The following is a 20,784-nucleotide window of genomic DNA, read 5'->3' as shown; positions in this document are numbered from 1 at the left end:
GGATGTCGTTTTTTTCTTTTTGGAAGCAGTGCGATTACGGTTTAAGACTGCACGGTCTCCATCACTCAAGGGCTCCAGCTCTGTCTCTCTGAGCCCCTCTCCCCGCCTCCCTCTTTCTCTCCCCCTCCGTCCACCTCTAATACAGTTTCATTCTCTGTTTACAGTCCCTCTAATGTTCTCCTGCTCCACTCCTTCCCCCCGTTCTTCTCTCCTCTTTCTCTCATAATGGTGCAGAGCTGGCTCTCACAGCCTCGCTGGGCTTTCAGTCTGCTTAGCAACGCTCTGCCTTCAGTCTCTCTCACTGCCTCTCTCTCTCTCACTCTCACTCGCCCTCTCTCTCGCTCTCGTGTCTCCATGCACTCTCCATCCGTTCCAACGGCATGCTAGCCGGACCCCGTGCGGCCTAATTGAGGAGCTTGCAGCTCCACATTAGATTATTATTTTAAGTCGCACACAAAGCGTAGTGTTTTTGAGGTCATGCCCTTTATCAATTTGGCTGTGTGTTACTTCGTTTTATTTTTGTATCCGTCTCTCAGTTGACCTTGTGACATCGCAGGGGACAACCGCAAACATGGGTCTGGGCATCACAGTCCTACTGGATGTCAGTCTTCATGACTCTCTCCCTCCTTCCGGTGTTTGCGGGTGCGTGTGCGTGTTTGGGTGCGCGTGTGTGTGCGTGTGTGTGTGCCTGTACATGAATGATTTACATAGGCGCCACGCCACAGCAAACACACTCGTATTTCTGTGTGCTTGTGTGTGTTTGGGGAGACGGCCACCTGGCTAAACACCACGACGCGGTCACTGTGTCGCCAGTGGTTGCGAAACGCACTGTTTTGCTCAAAACCCCGTGAGGGACATTGGCGATGGGGACGTTTCAATAGACGCTGTGTTCACAGTGCCGTGACTACTGGCAACGGCCTGATGGCGAGCCACTGCTTCCCAAGCCGTACAGCATTCCTTTGCCCTGACTGTCAGACGGAAAAATATATACAAATAACATAATGGCTGCCGTGACAGCCGCCGATAATAGAATACGCAATGGCCGATTATGGAGGCTTGTCTGACCTATACGTGGCATCATAGGTGGTGCAGAGATGGTTAGGGTGGATGAGGTGGTGGTGGTGGGGGGCCAGTCCGAACCATCAGGCTCTTATTATAAGCGTCTTTGTTTAATGGCGTGTAAGTTACACCTCAGACCTGACGCTGCCGGGATTCGACCCGAATACGATAAGATACGGAGAAAAATAGTAAACGAAGGGAGGAGACTCAAAGAGCGATGAAGGAACGTTGCTAACGGAAAAGGGGATCTCTCTTTTAGTTTTGTTGTCACAGATTGCACGGAAAACCCATACATGGGCATCCTAAAATCTGCGATACTGAGGGAGAGGGGGGGCATTACATCACGCCCTGGCTTTGTGTTGGGAGATGGTCTGGCGGGGTTTATTCGTAAGCTATCAATTTTATCGCCGGGCGCAGGAGCCTTCTTTTGGACCCCCCCCTGTCCCCCTGTTCCTGTTTGCAACGGCGGGATGCGTGCCGTTACCATGGTCGCCGTGGCTCTGCCGTACTTTTGTCAGTTTGTAAAATGGCCGACTGACTGCCGTGCCAGCCAGGAGGGAGGCTCTTGAAATGTCGTTGGCAGGCTGTGAGAGAGAGGGACAGAGAGTGAGACAGAGAGAGAGAATGTTTGTGTGTGTCTTTCTGTCTGTCTCCGTGCTAGTCCGTCTAGACATCGAGTGCCCATGTGGCCCAAAATTTTACCCAAGGGCGGCCTTGGGCCAAAGAGAGGGAGTGAACCCGTCCTTATCTGTGTGTGTGTGTGTGTGTGTGTGTGTGTGTGTGTGTGTGTGGCTCCACTTCTCTGGCTGATGCTTATCAGTGAGCCTGTCTGCCTCTGTTCCTTGTCTGTTTGGAAAGCGGGAGGAACAGGTGTGTGTGTGCGTGCGTGCATGCGTGTCTGGGGGATGGAGCGATCAGGTCACGTGTTTGTCTCCTCACTCGTCCCTGCTTGTTGTCAGGCCTGTTTCTCTGCGTGCGCTTTTTTTACAGCCCGGCTGTTTATCTTGGTATGGTTGTTTGTCTCTGGCCCATCCTGCCGTCTACCGTCGCCTCATTTGCATCCTATGCGGCTTCTGTTAAACAACACTCCAAAAACTGCGCTCAAGGTAAAAGCACACATTCAGCCTCGCGTGTCAAGTCGTTTTCTTTTGAAACCTTTGAGAATAACGTGGGTAATTTTCCTGTTTTATTCTCCCCCCTGTAACAGCTGCCACACAATGCAAACAGAGAATGCAAGTTGCTTTATTGCAGACATTAAACAAACACAATTCTGTGTCTGCCATTCAGACTGTGGTAACACACCTGGTAAATGGTCTGGAGCACACAGACGCACACTTACGCACACAAATTCATTGCGATGAGTTAATCAGAGAGAGTTCCTGTAAAATTCTTTATATTTTGCCATGCATTACAGCTTTGCTAGCTGTTATAGATTTTTTGTTGAGCTGAAGTGGAGTGCTTCTCCAAACCCAGCTCCGTGAAAAATTGGCTTATTGGATTAAGGCTCTGTGTGTGTGTGTGTGTGTGTGTGTGTGTGTGTGTGGGGCGGCGGGAAGGTGGGGGCATTAGGAACTGTACAGTTCACACCCCTGTCTAGCCGTCTGTTCCCCCCCTCCCCTAGGGACCCTGTCTTGGGTTAGCCATTCTAGGGACACCTGACACATAACTGCCTTTTGAATCCAAACCAATCCGCAGCAAGTACACACACCCATAATCGCATAACTTCACACAGAGAGAGAGAGAGAGAGAGAGAGCGAGAGAGAGAGAGAGAGAGAGAGAGAGAGAGAGAGAGAGAGAGAGAGAGAGAGAGAGAGAGAGAGAGAGAGAGAGAGAGAGAGAGAGAGAGAGAGCAATACGCTAAGGGTACACACTTCAATGTTTACTAGCCTTATCTTTGTTTTTGAACAAAGCAGCTCTAAGGTAACAAGGCTGTATTTGCCTGCGGTTGGGCTATGACTATAAAGGGACGGCATTGACTGGTATTTTTTTTGGTCGTACAGGGACATCTGGTTAACCAGCACCGTCTGTGTTAATAAATAATAATGTTCTCGATATTAAACCCACGTTTTAAGAAGATGAAAGATGTAAACTTTTTACCATTAAATAGAAATATAATAACATCCCCTTTTTAGAAGTCAGTCACACGCCGAGGGGAAAAATGCCCTGGCCCCATGCCAGCTATTGCAGCAAGTACGGTAGTTCTGCAAGTCGGTCGATCGGTCTGTCTGTCTGTCCTGATTACAGCCTGAACTTTAGACAAACTCCCCAGCCAAAGCAGAACAGGATGTGGTCTAGAAAACAGACTGGGCGTAACCGTGTGTGACTGTGTTTGGGTGTGTGTGTGTGTTGCGTGCATTCATGTGGCTCTTCCTCCTCCTCTTGTCTAACTGTCTGGGAGAGAATTATAAAGGCACCCAAAAAAAGGTTGTTTACTTCCTTCAGAGGACTGGGGGTTGGGGGGGGGGAAGCCAGCCCTCCTTCTTTTTCTCTTCTTCTACTAACTGCCACTCAGGCAAGAATTGGAGGGGGCATCGCGCCGAGGGAGGGAGGGAGGGAGGGAGGGAGGGAGGGAGGGAGAGAGGGAGAGAGGGAGAGAGAGAGACTATCCTTTTCGAGGCCAAAGTTTGTGCATGTGTTTTATGTGTTTGTGTACGGGGCACATCAGGCTCTTGTGTTTTTCTCCTCCAGACTCTAATGTTTCCCAACACACAGTCCTGCGCCCTGGGCTGAAAGGTCAGACCACAGCATGCACGCTCCTCGTATTTATCCTGATAAGAGTTGTTATTCGGCCGCTGCGTCCGGTTCTGTCTGTTTCATGTTGCGGGTGGGGGTGTAAGTGTGATGTGCAACGAGCTATCATTTAAGTAGCCCATTCTCCTAATAATTTACTAGTGCTATCCCCACTTGAAGTACGACCATGTTTGCTACATGAGTTATTATAGCCCTCCTAGCATGTGTACACACACGCACGCGGATGCAGAACACTCTGTCTGTTAATCGTGGCTATAAATAAAGGTTCTCCCCTTACATGAATAATAAAAACAACACAAGAACTCAAAAAATATCTTCCGAGACACATTTCTTTCACCAATAACAATTGTGTGCGTGTTGATAATGGCTGCTATCTGGGTTGTACACGTGAGGTGGGTGTGGTATGCCTTGGGTGGGTGGGAGGTCTACTGCGATTGAGTGTGTGTGTGAGTTGTGTGAGTTGAGTTGTTCATGGCTTCCACCAGGAGATAGTTGAATGGAGTCCCATTCAACTATCCCCTTATTTGCCTCATTTTCCCATACAGGCTTACTGGTTTTGCAGAGATACAGTGGCGTGTTGCTCATTATTATTGGATGTCACCACAATTGGACTAAACCACAGACAGACACTAGCACACACGCATACACACGTCACACACTCAGCAGAACTGATGTGTCTGCTGGAGAGTTTGCACATGCACTGATGGGTCTCTGGAGCATACTGAGTCTGTGCAAATGGGTCACTGCAAAGTGTGTGTGTCTCTGTGTTATGTGTGTGTATTGTGTGGCTGCTTGTCACTGGCAGGCAGTGTAATGCACTGTGTATGTGCATAACATGTGTGTGGATTTTGACATTTGTGTGCCATAATGTCTGCTGTGTGAGTGTGTCCTTTGGGGGAGGGGGGGGGGGGGAAGAAACAGGACCGGAGTTCAGATGAGCGATTGCCTGGAATGCTTATCTCTATTGTCACAAGGCAAGCCTCAACTTGACTAAAGACGAGTAAGGGGTGTGTGTGTGTGTGTGTGTGTGTGTGTGTGTGTGTGTGTGTGTGTGTGCGTGTGCGTGTGCGTGTGTGTGTGACAGAAGCAACTCACCCTAGATAAGAAGGGGCTTAGGGTAGATTAGAAAATACTTGGGTTAGGGGTGGGGGATAAATCGATTCTGCATAGTATCGCAATATTTTGCTTGGCAATATTGTGTTAGTAAATGGACTGTAGTATTGGTACATCTATTTGTTTTCTATATTATTTCTAAATATAAAAAAAGTATAAGGAACGTCTCTTGATGAAAACTCAGGTTAAAATTCTTGCCACTAGAACAATCTAATCGATGGCATTATCAGTCCGGATTACCTGGTCAGGATCAGTATTAAGTTGGCCAAATCAAAGATGGACGCCAGAGAAAGACATCTGCCATCTGCATTCAAATCAAATCTCTTTACTTGTTTCAGACTACATCGTAATAAAGTGATCTGTGGTCAACAGCAAGTTGTATTTTCAGCTTTATTTTAACCATTTCTGTTTTGCTGTGTGCCGCAATTGGTATCCTATGGTAATGTTTCGCACACTATACACACTCCAATTAAGCACTCGGGATTATAGGAAGCAGTTTGCCTCGGCAGCTGAAGGAATAATGAGCAGGTGGGGACGGCACGTTTGTGTCTTTGTGTGTTCGTGTGTCTGTGTGCGGGCTTTGAGCCGTCATCTGTCAGACACGTTTGATACGCAGCTAGAAGCACGTGCAACCATTAGACACACACACACACGCACACACACACGCACACGCACGCGCACGCGCACACACACGCACACACGCACACACACACGGAAACACACACACACACACACGGAAACACACACACACACACACGGAAACACACACACACACGGAAACACACACACACACACACACACACGGAAACACACACGGAAACACACACACACACGGAAACACACACATGGAAACACACACAGATATCTTTGATATAAATACAGCTACGCAGTAAACATCCCAATGCCTCCATGTTGCCTACTGTTCCCATACACACGCTCACACATATTCACACACCTTTCTATAAGGGGTCTTGTCACCCCCATTACCACTACTGCAGAGGTCAAGCATATAGGGGACCTCTAGATGACCTGTGGTTAATGTCTGTATACCCCCAACAAGAACACAAACACAAACACACACACAGAATGGCAATTGATTTGGTGGTACCTGCCCTGACAACACACTGCAGTGGCTTAGTTTGACACACACGCGCGCATGTGCATACGCGCGCACATGCACGCAAGCGCTAGCCTTCACTCCGCCGTCTCCGCCATACCTCCAGTCTATCATTCTCCCCCACCCTCTTCCTCCCCCACCCTCTTCCTCCCCCACCCTCTTCCTCCCCCACTCGCCTCCTCCCCCACTGCTGCAGTGCTGTTTCCCAGAGACAAGAGAGAGAGAAAAATATGTGACAAGGAAAGGCAGTTCACAGACGAGCCCCCCTTTCCTAGGCATCCTGCCAGGATGCATAAAACACACACACCGACCCACCCACACCCACCACGTGTGCGTACGCAAATGCAAGTGGGTCGGCATATGCATATGATGTGGGCGCTTTACCATGTGCATGCACAGTGCTCCTGCCTCCATGGACTTGTAACACACACACACACACACACACACACACACACACACACACACACACACACACACACACACACACACACACACACACACACACACACACACACACACACACACGGGAGGAAGCGGGATCCGGATGACTAGTTAGTGTGTCCGTGTTCTGCCCTATACCTCGCCGTCATAGTAAATGGACATTATTGTTCCCCGGCTGTTTAGCGGCTGGAAATTGACAGGCGCTCTTAGCTGACACGCCACGGAGGGAAATCCTTCAGTTCACGGCACCCAAACCTGTCTCCTCTCATTATGCACCACATCGTGGGGGCTCGCTCCGCACGCGGTGGGGGGTTCTGTTGTGAGGGGCATGTTGTGTCTGCCCGCCAGAGGCGTGGCAACGCACGCAGGTCTGGCCGATGACGCAGATACGGCCAGGCCCGTATAAGGCTACGCAGTCCATTATTGATGTCTGCTGCAACTTTTTCTTCTCTCCCAGGTTCCTGTTCTGCTGCTCCCTCTCCCTGGTTTCTCATGCCTCTCTCACTCTCTCGACCGGTTGTCCATTTCTCCCCGCCTGTCTGTCTGTCAGTCGTCTTTAGTTGAGGCAGTGCAGTGCCTCAGCTACCTTTTTTATGTACGTACGCGTTTGTGTGTGTGTGTGTGTGTGTGTGTATACATTTGTGTATTCGTGTGTGTGTGTGTGTATGTAGGCTGGCAGTGAAGCCTGTCTACTACAGATAAGCATCAAACTCATCACCCTCTGGCCTCTCGCTGAGCGTGGCCTGGATTCAGTGTGCAGAGAATGACGCTTGCTGACATGCGCACAGCACAACTGTGTGTGTGTGTGTGTGTGTGTGTGTAAAAGTGCACTGGTAGCGCTGCTGGTATTCACTGAGCTCCAACGATGGCACACACACACACACACACACACACACACACACACACACACACACACACACACACACACACACACACACACACACACACACACACACACACACACACACACACACACACACACACACACACACACACACTTTTTTTTCACTGTCTCGCAGAGAGTGTCCAACCGTCTCCGTGTCTTAATTTAAACCGAGTGTGTCTCTCGGCCCTGTGTCTGTGTTGATACTGTCTACGGTGTGCCCTTCCTGTTGGACTCGTCACGCTCACTCCGCTCAAACTCAGTGTTGGCTTGGGAGCATTTGTCTCCATTTCTTACACCTCCTGCGACCGCACCGTTCATCTCTCCCTTTCCCTCTCGGTTACTTTCTCCGTCTCCATCTCTCTGTAATTGCTTGGCAGGTTGAAATGGATCATAATGCATCTCCATTATATCCTTCGGTCTGATCTCCTCTCTGCTCGCTCTTGCTCTGTCTCTCTCTCTCTCTGAGTGTGTGTGTGAGTCAGTCTGTGTCTCTCTCACTCTGGCGTGTGCTTAACCCCTGGTTGTAATGGTCTGCTCCACACCTTCTCTCTCTCTTCTCTCTCTCTCTCTCTCTCTCTCTCTCTCTCTCTCTCTCTCTCTCTCTCTCTCTCTCTCTCTCTCTCTCTCTCTCTCTCTCTCTCTCTCTCTCTCTCTCTCTCTCTCTCTCTCTCTCTCTCTCTCTCTCTCTGCCTCGTGTTCTAACCCTCTGTCCCTCTCTCCTTGTCTGTGCTTTCCAGAAGGCCATGGACCAGGAGGAAGAGGAGGAGAGCCAGGCGAGGAGGCCTCCCGCTGGGGGCAAGCTGTCCGAGGCAGACCCCTCCAGGAAGGTAAGACCCATGGCCAATTAAGAGTGACAGGCTCCTCTCCTGCTAACGGATGGCGTGTGCGTCCACCCTGCTCTTACATACACACACATCGTACGTGCACGCCTCGCACATCCCCCTCTTTCACAAACACTCCCAACGTGGTGCACGCTAACATGCTCGCATAACGAGAAACCCAGCCTCTTTGTCATGATTATCTCCTTTTGTAGCACACGCACTTACACACACACACACACACACACATACACACCTGGCGTGATGGATGAGCCTTCATCCACGTATGAATATATTAGCTCTATTAGATTATTACTGTATGAGTGCAGCACGTGTGTGTGTGTGTGTGTGTGTGTGTGTGTTCACCGACATTAATGTATCGCATGCTTAGTGGCACTCTGCTGTAAAACAATTTCAGGGGATGTAGGAAAGGCTGAGGTATTATTCAAAGATGGTACGTTGTGTGTGTTTTACAGGGTAAAGCAGCCATGCCTAGCATGGTTTTCAACCGTCTTTTCCCCGAAATCAAAGAGGAGCCTGGACACCCTACCATGGTCCACCCAAGGTACTACATTACCCACAGTGCCCTGCTGTAGACGACCCATTTTTTTAATTGATTTTGTTTGTGAACTTTGTGTAGTAATAACTCATTGAATGTGAAAAGGTCTTGTTTGGTTTATTGGACACTTCTATCTGCTTCGCAAAGAGCCTCTCAAGCTAACAGACGAATACAAATGAGCTAATTTCATTATTTCGTTGTTGTTTTTCCTTTCAATTACGGCTTACAGTTTAATATCGAGGCATGAAGACACATCCCCAAATCGACTGGTTTATTTAACACATTCAGCCAAGTATTCCCGTGAACACAAATATGCATTTTCCTTTGCCGTGGCTTGATCAGAGCCGACTCCCCTTCCGCGTCCCCCTCCCCCTTCCCTCTCCCACCTCTGCTCCTTCCCTCTGGGTTCTGCCAGACTGTATGTTATTACAAGGCTGTCAGCCAGCCGGCTCTGCTCGGCAGCCTGACCCAGATTAAAGGGGGCTTGGAATTAGCACACTAGCCCACTGGGCCACACGTGACTCAGCTCTCTCCATCCATGGTGGGGGGGGGGAGTGCACGCATCCGGCCAGACCCATTGGCCAGTACAGAGATTAAAGGCCACTCCTTCCCTCCCTTACGTTTTTTTCCCCGTTCAAACACGGCAAAAATAAAAGGAAAAAACCCTCCGCCACCTGCATCCAGCGGTGCGACAGCTGCGCGGTTGGAAGCCGCGGCCGGCAGTCGAAACGCGACCCGGAGCGTTCAGCGTTCCCACCAACATCCATTAGCGCCACGGCACATGTCGGAACAAGAGCGCTTGCATTATTTAATCCCGGCAGGGAGGGAGGCTCCGCCTCTCAAGTCCGAAGCCTCAGCGGTTTGCCCTCCTCTCCCGGGGACAGGGAGTCAAACGTGCGTAGGGGCCGTGCGACCCGGGGGCCGCGGCCCCACGGCGGTGCCTAGCTCGCTCGCGGTCACGTGCGCGGCCGCATGCCTGCGCCGCCCGCATGCCTGCGCCGCCCCGCTAGCGTGAGGGAGCGGCGTCGGCAGTCCCAGGGTTTCTCCGTGCAACCAGCCGCTGGGCGGCCCATCCCAGCCTGCACGAGGGTGATAAGCTTCGGGGAGGGGGTGGTCTGTCCAGGCCGGGGAGCTGTCTATACGCGATAAGGAGAGCGTCCATTTGGAAGTCCGTTGTTCTTGCGCGGTCTTCAAATGCGTCGCGGAGACTGTACACGGCCGTAGATGGTTTGTGGACCAATGAAACAATTTAAATTGTTTGCCCTGACTATAAAGCCACAGTTATTGGCGTGGGCTGGACGGCTTTGCTGGTTTCACTGAACGTCGTCAATGTGTTGGCAATGAAATTAAATTGATACAATAAAAAAAGAAAAACATGTCACCATCTTCCAATGTGCAATCACACTATGCTGAGGTTGAGGCACTGCTAGTGAATGATTGGTTAAGGCGTGTTCCTTACAGGGCTATAGTAACAACCCTCTCTCTCTTTCTCTCCCTCTCTCGCCCGCCCTAGTTACTACCTGTACACGTACGATAAGATGGTCGCGCCCAATGTGTCTTTGCAAAGGGAGGCGGAGCTGAGCGCCGAGATGCTGGGAACGCTCCTGAAACAGCACTACAGTCGCCGAGGGCCCGCCCACGATGAGCCCCCCATGGGTGAGTAGAGACACACGTGCACACAATGACGCAGACACACGTACACGCATACACAAAAACGTACGCTCTTATAGGGGGCACTTGGAATAGTGTACGGTAGTAGCAGCGTTTTGCGTACCGCCTACTCACTCGCTAAGTTTTGGCGATGGGCGCTGAAAGGTACAGAATTGCCTGCGCTCACACCTGCGCAGCTACACAAGCCCCCGCAAACCCCCTGCTTCCCGCTAGATCTTGATTAAGGAACATATTTTCGTATCCGTTTATAATCTCAGTACATGATCGCATTGCCGATCTTGAGGAAACACGTATACGCACACATATAATCTGCATAATCACAGGTTTGCATCACATGTGGCCCTGCAGCTATACACACAATCGTGTGCATTGACCTTCACATAACGGCTCTGGGGGGGCACAGGGCTATTGATGACCGAGAGCGGCGGAAACGGCAACGACCTCCCGCTGCGCGCGCAGGGTGGGTTTCACATGACCTCCTGTAGGCTCCAGTGTCTACATGTCTGCATTAAGGGGGCGTGTGCCGGAGAGCCACAGGAGAGTGGCTCTCTCTGCTGGGTCTGACTGGCTGTTTGGATGTCCATTCCTCTCTGTCCCTCCCCCCAGTCCCCCATCCTTCTCTCTCTCTCTCTCTCTCTCTCTCTCTCTCTCTCTCTCTCTCTCTCTCTCTCTCTCTCTCTCTCTCTCTCTCTCTCTCTCTCTCTCTCTCTCTCTCTCTCTCTCTCTCTCTCTCTCTCTCTCTCTCTCTCTCTCTCTCTCTCTCTCTCTCTCTCTCTCTCTCTCTTCGTCTCCGTCTTCTTCCTCCTCTCCTGCTGACAAATACTTCCCCATCCGTCCTCTTTGTGGCTCTTTCTCCTCCGGCTGGCTGCCCTTCCGGCGGCAGCACTCGCATCATCCATCCATCCGTCCGTCCTTCCATCCGTTTATCCATTCATCCCATCTGTCTCTCTCTGTCTGTCTGTCTGTCTGTCTGTCTGTCTCTATCCTTCTCATGCTATTATCATCCTCATGCGTTTTTTTTACCCCCCCTCCCCCCCATCATATCTTCCCTGCTTCCAAGCTGTCTTACACTCTCTGTATGACTCACTGTGTGTGTGTGTTTGTCTGTGTGTTTGTATGCGCACACTGCACACAAATCTCAGGCGATTCTCCTGCACGCAGCTACAGAGTGTCTCCTGGCAGCCTCTGTTTGAGTGCGTATGTAATGTTTAGGACTCCTTGGGGAAAAGGAAGGAAGTGTTTATGTGTGTGTGTATGTTTGTGTGCGTGTGTATTTTCGTATGCGTGCAAGTCAGTTGGAGTCCATCAATGAACCAACCCAGCTCTGCCACACATGCTGTGCAGCGAGGGCTCAAACACACATAAATATGAATACATTAGTCTGGTAAAATCCCCCCTGAACAGTCTACCGAGGTGTGTGTGTGTGTGTGTGTGTGTGTGTGTGTGTGTGTGTGTGTGTGTGTGTGTGTGTGTGTGTGTGTGTGTGTGTGTGTGTGTGTGTGTGTGTGTGTGTGTGTGTGTGTGTGTGTGTCGTGCATACATGTCAACCCAGGTCCCAACGCATCCGCCAACATGGCGGTGATGTAAAGATCAACCGTTACTGTCAAACCTCAATCACATGCTGACAAACAAACGTGCACTCGTATCAAGCACACACTTAAACTGTGCGTGTGTGTGTGTGAAGTAATGGTGGATGTGTATATGTGGGAGACGTTTGATCCTATTCCCCATGACGTCCCCCTTGGGGGGGTGTGTGTTCGTGTGCGTGCTGGGGAGCGGGGGATAGAGTGGGGGAGATGAAGACTTCTTATCAGCACAATACCTGTACATGTCTCTCTCCGTCCCTTTGTCTCTACCTCTGTCCCTGTGTCTCTGTCTCTGTACCTTTGTCCATCCCTCTGTCCCTGTCTATTTCTCTCCGTCTCTCTGCTTCTGTCTCTGTCCCTGTGTCTCTCTCCATCTCTGTCTATCTCTCTCTGTCTCCGTAGGAGTTGTTTGTAGGTGAATAATGGCGTGTTCGCTGGTTCTTTTGTGTGTGTGCGTAGTAGTTATTTTTTCCGTGCATCTCCGCACAGCGGCAGGGGGATGGCCGGGAGGGAGGGAGGGAGGGAGGGAGCGTCAGTGCTTGCGAGGGTGTCACCGAGCGTGGGCGGGAGAGTGCGCACGCGGTAACAGCCCGCCTCACACTTCCTGTCCCCCCCCCCCCCCCCCCTCTCTTTCAGACCTTCACGCCTCCCCTCCCGATGCAGAGGAGGCCAAATCGCAGCACCCAGCAGCGGAGCGGGAGCGCCTGGCCCAGGCAGTTTCCATGGAGACCGGCAGCCTCGCTCGCAAGAAAGCCGCCCACACCCCCACCCACTGCTCTCCCTGCTCCCCTCCTCCCCCTCCTTCCCCGCAGCCCTCCAACCCCCTCGCTCTGTCGTCGTCGACGGCGACCGCCGCCGTCTTGACGTCGTCGTCGCCGCCGCCGCCACCGGCGACGGAGGCGTCGGCGAAGGACGGGGCGTCGGCGGTGGTGGAGGACGACAAGGACCGCATCGTGGTGGAGATCATGCAGATGTACAGCAGGCAGCAGGAGAAACTGCACTCCACGCTGCACAAGCAGTTCCAGCTAGAGATGGTGAGCCGGAAGCCTCGGTCTGAGGATGGATGGATGGATGGATGAGGGGATGGGGGGATTGGGGGGGGGGGGGGGGGGGGGGATGTTGGGGATTAGTCGACCAGTCAAGTCGTCGTTGTACTTGGCAGTCGGCACCAGAAATAGAATTCGCTGAATTGTTTTTTGTTTTACTCCCAAGAAAAGCATTCTGCCCATCATGATATTAACTGCGAAAGCACGCCATACAGTATTGGTAGAATTATGCGTGGAAGAAGAGTTGCCCAAATAGCGCCTCCTCTATTTATTTTATTTAATCTTTTCATAATTCTACGATTCCACGCGGCATCAGTGTACGCTGGCGCGGTCAGGTCGCGTGCGCTGCCGTTCGAGATCAGTTGGTGTTTTTATGACCTTTTACATGCCTGTTATAATTAGGCCTAGTTGCAGAATAATAACCAAGGGAACAAACGTGCTGGTGCTCACGATGAAGGAGATAGATCTGCGGCACTCGGGTGTTCGAATCCCTCCACAACTTATCGTTGAAATGTCAAATCAATTCAGTACAATTCTTTACAGAGTTTGAACGAAAGGATGCTTACGAGAACGCCTCGCTCGCACAGTCAAGAGAGGGACAAGATAAACGATCAGGGAATAAAATAACTCTGACCATCTCTCTCTTTTTATATGCCCTCGCAATGCTGAACCCATTGGCTACATGAGAGCCGACTGCATTCACTCTTTAAATTAAACCGTTACATTAGGATATTGGCATGTCCTTTTTCCACCGATTTCTTGGCATTTCTAGGCCATCATAGATAATGAGATAAAAAAAGTATATATACTGTGTGTGTATATATATATATATATATATATATATATATATATATATATATATTTAAAGAAGAATATGTTGTATTTAGTGTACTGAACCTTTCAATCTCTGACAGCAAAATAAAAAAATCATAATGAGTCGAGTATCAACCACAGTATAAACTCCCTCATTAAATATTAGCAGATTAATAATGAGAGAACTGGTACAGCCTACCCTGAGCACCAACAGGTGAGGGACCTGGTGCCAGCGCGGTCACCTCATCAACGCTTGACACGCTCCCTGTTACACACGGTCCCTCAACCCCCCCCCCCCCCCGCCCTGCTTAGCGCCACATTATCCACCTCCAGGGGACTCGGTCGAAATCAGCCCCTCAAGACGACGTAATGACTTAACTACAAGCCTTGCATCCCGCCCCGTCCCCCGTCTTAACCCTGCTTGTTCCCCCCTCGTCCCCCGTCCCCTCTCTGGTGTCCCTCCAGGAGCTGGAGGCGGTGCGCGGCGGCGAGGCGGCCCGGCTGCGGGAGCTGAGCGCCGAGCAGCGGGAGCTCCGCAGCGAGCTGGAGGCGGTGCACAGCGAGCAGGCCCGCCGGCTGGCCCGCGCCCACCACGAGCAGCAGGAGCTGGAGGCCCGGCTGGAGCTGCTGCGCCAGCAGGCCTGCGCCTGCGAACCAGGCCCCCAGCACCAGCAGGAGGCGCACTACGCCGCCCAGGTACAGGCCAGGGGGTCGGGGGTCGGGGGGGGGGGAGCCTGGGGTTATGTTTATGTGTGTATGGTACTGAAAACTATTTGACATGGGAGCTCCCGGCCATCGCTCTGGCTCGGCCGCCTTGTCTTTTGTGCCCGTATGCCTAAGTAGATAAGTACGTCTCACATGGGGGGGGGGGGGGGAGAGCTTAGCGCGTACACACACACACACACACACACACACACACACACACACACACACACACACACACACCAGTGGAGGCTTCTCCATTGAGGAGAGTGAGGAAGATCCTCCCTAACATTGTTGAGAAAAAAATATATAGATTGCCCAGACTATTGTAATGAATTAATGCCCCTAAATATGACTACTTTATTGCCTTTGAATATATAATGTTCGTTTCCCTGGGTAAAGGGACATTAGCACCCCCTATCGCCTATTGACAATTACTTCAGGGAGGAATGTCCTCCCGCCGCCTCCGTTGACTCCCATTCATTTTCCCGAAAGTACTGGCGGCCGGTGGATAACATGGGTTTCAATGGGAGAGAGGAGGAAAATCCTCCTCTGAGTGGGTGGGACCTTAAGGGGTCTGATTCGCGCAAAAATCTATCCGTCTGCGCTATGAACCAATAAGCAGGATCCCTGGATGTTGAGCAGTGTTGCCAGATTGGTCAGATTTCCCACCCAATTGGGCTACTTTTAACCATGTTAGGCTGGAAAGATCATCATTGGGCGGGAAATCTGCCCAATCTGGCAACGCTGTCGATAGCAAACCCGGTCTGCATTGCCGCGGTGCTCAGTCTGAGAGACGCAGAGCAAGTGAAATCTGCGATAGCGAGATCCTAAATGCACAATGGAAACATTGGAAACGGAGGACATTGTTAACGTCTTATTACAAAAAGCATTCCATTCATTCAGTTACAGTGCTAAGTTAGCGACCAAAGAAAGAGGTAGACCACTTCCCAAAATCAAGGTCACCAGAAGTAATGGCAACGTCAGTGTTGTGAGTGCTACATGGTTTGCTAGGTACGCTTGACTTACTGGTAGCATTACAAGCAATTGTAACTGAAAATAAACATAGCTAAATAACTTCAGTCAGTGAGGGCAAAAATAGGCCCAATGATAGGCCCATATTTTTTGATTTACTTTTACAAATCAATAGTAGGCCTGATTTGACTAATATGCTTTGCATCCTTTCCTTCTTAAATTACAGTGATGCCACTGGTGGCTTTGTATACATTTTGTTCACATAACTCCCTCCCTGCTATTTTGTAGTTCACCAAAACACCCTGAAACAACTTGAGTCTCACATTCTTATGCCACCATACACCAACAGTGCAAGCAGGCCAATGGCAACCAAGCGCGCAGTCCTTCCTCACTCACTTTAAAAACCACCAGCCGCCACTGACACACACACACACACACACACACACACACACACACACACACACACACACACACACACACACACACACACACACACACACACACACACACACACACACACACACACACACACAAACACACACACAGGTCCTTTGTTTGGCTTTCCACTGGACTTGTTGTCAGACAGGAGCAGGCCAGATCTCAAGGGCTGGAATGTCCCCCTGTCCATCCCCACCCCCCCACCCCCCCCCCTTCTCTGTGTTCTCTCTGGGGACAAACTCGTACTGTCTGGCTGCAGGAGAGTGTGTGTGTGGCCATCAGCTCTCGAGCATGAATACACGTGCATGTTGTCTAATGGGTCTCCCTCTCTCCCTCTCTCCGGGCCTCTTTCTCCCTCTCCCGCTCTCTCTCGCCCTCTCTCTCTCGCCCTCTCTCTCTCGCCCTCTCTCTCTCCCCCAGCTGTCGGAGCTGCGGCAGCGGCTGGAGCAGGCGGAGGCGGAGCGGCAGGAGCTGCAGGAGGAGCTGCGTCAGGAGCGGGAGGCGCGGGAGAACCTGGAGCGCATGATCGTCCAGCTCAAGCAGCAGATGGGGCACGTGCCCCCCACCTCCGGCCCCAGCCCCTCGCCCCCGCCCACCCCCTCCACGGGGCCCCCACACGCCCACTCCCCGCCGCCCTCCTCCTCCACCCCCCCCATCTCCTCCTCCTCCTCGAGCGCAGAGGCCCCCGAAGTCGGCCCGGAGTAGTTGCCATACCCACCCACCCCTAAGCCCCCCACCCTAACTTTACACCACCTCCACCACCTCCTCCTCTTCTTCCCCCGACCCCCCCACAAACATGTTGCCCTGACACAGAAAGAGGGGTCCCCCCACAACCCCCCCTGGGGCCTTTGGTCTCTTTGTGTTGTTTTTAGTTTGACCCTAACGTTTGTTTCCCCCTCTCCCTACCGGAGATGGTTTGACTTTACATTTTTTATTTAAGCCTCCACTTAAACCCTTATTTTCCGAATCCCCCCCCCCCCCCCCCCCCACGCTTTTCCCAAACGGTATTTAAATATATAATTTTTTCCGGGATGTACGTTTTTGTTTTTTTAATTTATATTTTTTACTGAATGGAGGAAAACGAGAAACACTGCTGCTTTACACGACGAGGAGGTTGGGTCAGTTTCAGACCAGCTCACCCCCCCCCGTCCCACGTCCCCCGTCCCCCCCGTCCGACCGTCCCCCCCCCCGCTGCCCTCACACCTCCTCCTCTGGACCCCTGGAGCCCCACTCCACCGTAGAGACGGAGAACTCAAACGGGTGGACGACACGGACGTACACCGACGGGTCTCCAGTCCCTCCTGAACCTCATTTCATAGTACTACCTGGCACAGGGGCCGGAGAGCCACGGAGGACCCCGTGACGCCGGCGGGCCCCGTGCCCTGACTCTCTGTACATAACGGGCCGCCGAAGGCCCCCCCCCCCCCCCCCCCCAAGAGTACCAGCGGATGCAGTAAACTGCATGGACCCTTTTAACGATGTGCAGTTCTATCATTTCTTTTTTTCCCGCATTTTATTTTCCTTTATACAATGCAAAGAAAGAAACATGAGTTCTAGATGTGTATTACGACAAAGTAAAAAAAAAAAAAAGAACATCAAAGCTTATATAGTGGGGCTGGGGTGATGGGGAGGGGGTGGGACAAAAACATTTATTGTATAAAATAGAAAATCAACCTTACAGATATTATGAAAACCTCATGAAAATATGCCGACAGTGTGGACCTTGTGGAGCGAGTGAGTTTTTAAAAGTGCAAGTGAATTTGACGTAGCTACTGGCCGGTCCCCTGGTTTGGATCACTGTCTAGTTCAGACTAGCCATCTCTCTCTCCCTCCCTCTCTCTCTCTCTCTCTCTCCTCCTCCCTCTCCCGGTCTGAGTGCTGGGCAGCGCCATGGCCCCCGCCGTAGACCAAACAGTCCGTCTGGCCTCCCCACTTCATCACCTCCTGTTTCCCCTCCACCCCCCGCCTCCCAGAGTCTCTCTCCCAGACCTCTCACCGTGCGCGGGGGGGGGGGGGGGGGGTCTTGTGTGTAGGTGAGACGACCGTTGGGCCCCCCCACCCCCCACCCCGGTCCTCTCTCGCCTTGGCGGTGATCCACCAGACAGTTATCACTGTGCCCCTGTTTTGTCAGGGATCACTCTTTTTTTTCTTTCTCTCCCAAACACACACACACACACACACACACACACACACACACACACACACACACACACACACACACACACACACACACACACACACACACACACACACACACACACACACCACTTCCCCCTGCTTCCGCCCCTGACCAATAAAAGAACTAACAATTGAACGTGCACTCGACCGCAACAAAAAAAACGTCAAAAAAGTAATTTCAATGTGTAAAAACTAATTGAAAATAATATTACTGGATAGAACCCCCCCCCCCCCCCCCAAAAGTGATGGAAAAAAAGCGAGCCGTAATCTTGTTTGGAATGCCTGCGATATTCGGCGGGAGGGGAAGGGAGGAGGGTTTGGGTTGGGTACGTGTCTCCCCACATAACAATATACTTACACACACATGCAAGTGTGTAATTGCAATCCCTGCATTCAGAGCTCACAAAGGGGGCCGGCGTTCCCATAAGCTGATCAAAGCTTCAGGGTCGGTCAATGCAGGGTTTTTTACCCCCTTTTTTTTTTTCCATCTCCGCGTGGGGTATTATTGGGCAGTTGTTAGCGGGTGGCGTTTGTCTGAGCGTCGTCTCGCTGGGGGTATGCGCTTCCCAGGTGAAAAACAGTTGCGCTGTCCCTCCCGGCCCTCGAGTTATAGCAGGGGCGGGGGGGGGGCGCATACTGCCTGCCGTTATCCCGCCTGACTGAACAAACTGTAACGGCGAGCGGAAGAGAGGCGAAACAGAGGGCCCGGCGCGTAGGGGCCGTCTCTCTCTCTCTCTCTCTCTCTCTCTCTCTCTCTCTCTCTCTCTCTCTCTCTCTCTCTCTCTCTCTCTCTCTCTCTCTCTCTCTCTCTCTCTCTCTCTCTCTCTCTCTCTCTCTCTCTCTCTCTCTCTCTCTCTCTCTCTCTTCCCCCCCCCCCCCCCCCCCCCTCTCTTTCTCTCCCCTCCACTGCTCTCATCTCCCTCTCTTCAGCTCTATCTCCGGGCGGCTGGTTGGGTGGCCCTGCACCCCCAGGGGGTACGGGGGGTTTGGGGGTGCCCCCTTTTATGTCGGTGCCGCCAGAAAGAGAGGCAGCTGTTGTTGTTGGGTAGAGGCGGTGGTGGAGGCGGGGAGTGTAGGGGTTTGGGGCTTCTGTACTAGATCCCCGGGGGCCCCCTATATTTACTACTGCCCCCTTTCTCGAAAGCTCCCCCCCCCCCCCTCCCCCCTCTCTGTCTTCTACACACACAGAAGCAGCTTCAGCTCGGCATCCCCTCTGGATGCAGCGGCGAGCTCGGCACAGTGTTCTCTACACGCCCAAGAGGGTGAGCAGACATTCCAACTGAGGGAGAGAGAGACTGTTATTGAGTCAGTTGCCAGGCAAAAAGTGCTTTTTATCTCCTTCAAGGCGATCCGAGCAAGCGCAAGCACGAGCGTGCGTGTGCGTGTGTGTGTGTGTGTGTGTGTATCTGTGCGAGCGTGTGTACAAATAATTGTTTAAACAGAAGGGGATTGGCCTTGGCTTAACTGAAGCTTTTTTCTTTTTCTACGCTTCTGTTCTAAATGCAAATTGGTAGACATTCCACTGTGCTCCGGCCCTCAGAACGCAGACGTTCATACACAGTGATCCTATCTTAATGGCAGACTGTAATGCCCAGGCAGTGGCCGGTTGGGGATTGGAAGACAGCCATAGAGAGCGCACGACACAGGTGTTCCCCGCTGCTGCTGTGACCGACATGGTTCCTGCAGGAGAGCGAATCTCCACGACTAATGTACCCTCGAAACCTTCATCCATTCATTTCTCCTGATGAATTATGAGGGAAAAAAAAGATATTTAATGTAGTAACTAAAGATTTATATTCACTTTGTAAATACACTAGTCATTAATATATTAACTATGTTCTTATATAAATAATCTTCAAAAGGTTATAATAGCTGGACCACAACGGATATTCGAGGCTTGAAGTTGCCTCCGATTTTTTTTTCTTCTTTTTCCTTTTGTACCCCAAGTTGAGAAAAAAACGAAAAAAAAAAACATAAAGCCAGAGTTTCACTGTTGCCATCGGCGACAAGCATCAGTTGGTGTGCGGAATGGAAAGCATAATTTTGTTCTGAGATGTGGGAAAGAACACGCAGGTGAAAATAGGAAAAGAAAGGTCTGCGTTCTCACAGTTCTCCACCCTTTTCTTAACTGATCCTTTTCTTTCTTTCTTTTGTGGATTTCATCTTGATAGATTGTTAAATTGTAATTTATTAAGCTCCAGGATTTGTTTTAAGGCAGCTGAACCCCTGCCCTAAGTAAAAATAAAAAAATGTTAAGAAAAAAAATATTGCATTTGGAAATTGAGATTTACTTTTTTTTTTGCATGTTTTCAATCAAAATTGTGTTTTGTTGAACCCTGTTGAATAGTAATTTGATCTGTTTTTAAAATGTTCACGGTGTCCCCCACCTTGGCAAAGGCACACGCTATTGACTATGTTCACATGCATGATGACACTTTCACTTAAAGTGGATGGCCTTTATCTATATCTATATCTATATCGAGATATATGGATAGATATAGTATATCTATATCCATCTCAATTTTTAAATCGATCTTTAAAAGAGAATGGGTTATACGAGAGAAAAGAGGAGGCCTTCAAAATGAAGGGCTGCGTGATTTGGATACAGTATGGATCTTTTAGCGTTCGTGT

At 51.0% G+C, this 20,784-nt stretch overlaps 1 protein-coding gene across 1 annotated transcript in view; it reads left to right on the top strand.

The window, feature by feature from the left end:
- Positions 1-18,844, top strand: part of skila (SKI-like proto-oncogene a) — a 34,104-nt gene extending 15,260 nt beyond the window's left edge. The window contains exons 3-8 of the mRNA XM_030363622.1: positions 8,105-8,194; positions 8,662-8,750; positions 10,258-10,400; positions 12,638-13,035; positions 14,326-14,556; positions 16,396-18,844. Of these exons, the coding sequence (XP_030219482.1) occupies positions 8,105-8,194; positions 8,662-8,750; positions 10,258-10,400; positions 12,638-13,035; positions 14,326-14,556; positions 16,396-16,680 (1,236 nt within the window). The 3' untranslated portion in view covers positions 16,681-18,844. The remainder of the gene's footprint in view (positions 1-8,104; positions 8,195-8,661; positions 8,751-10,257; positions 10,401-12,637; positions 13,036-14,325; positions 14,557-16,395) is intronic.
- Positions 18,845-20,784: the final 1,940 nt, after the last annotated feature.

The sequence above is a fragment of the Gadus morhua genome, chromosome 8 (assembly GCF_902167405.1).
Source record: "Gadus morhua chromosome 8, gadMor3.0, whole genome shotgun sequence".
Classification (NCBI taxonomy): Eukaryota; Metazoa; Chordata; class Actinopteri; order Gadiformes; family Gadidae; genus Gadus; species Gadus morhua.
Note: the sequence above shows the minus strand (reverse complement) of the source record. Positions and strands in the feature narration are given on the sequence as shown.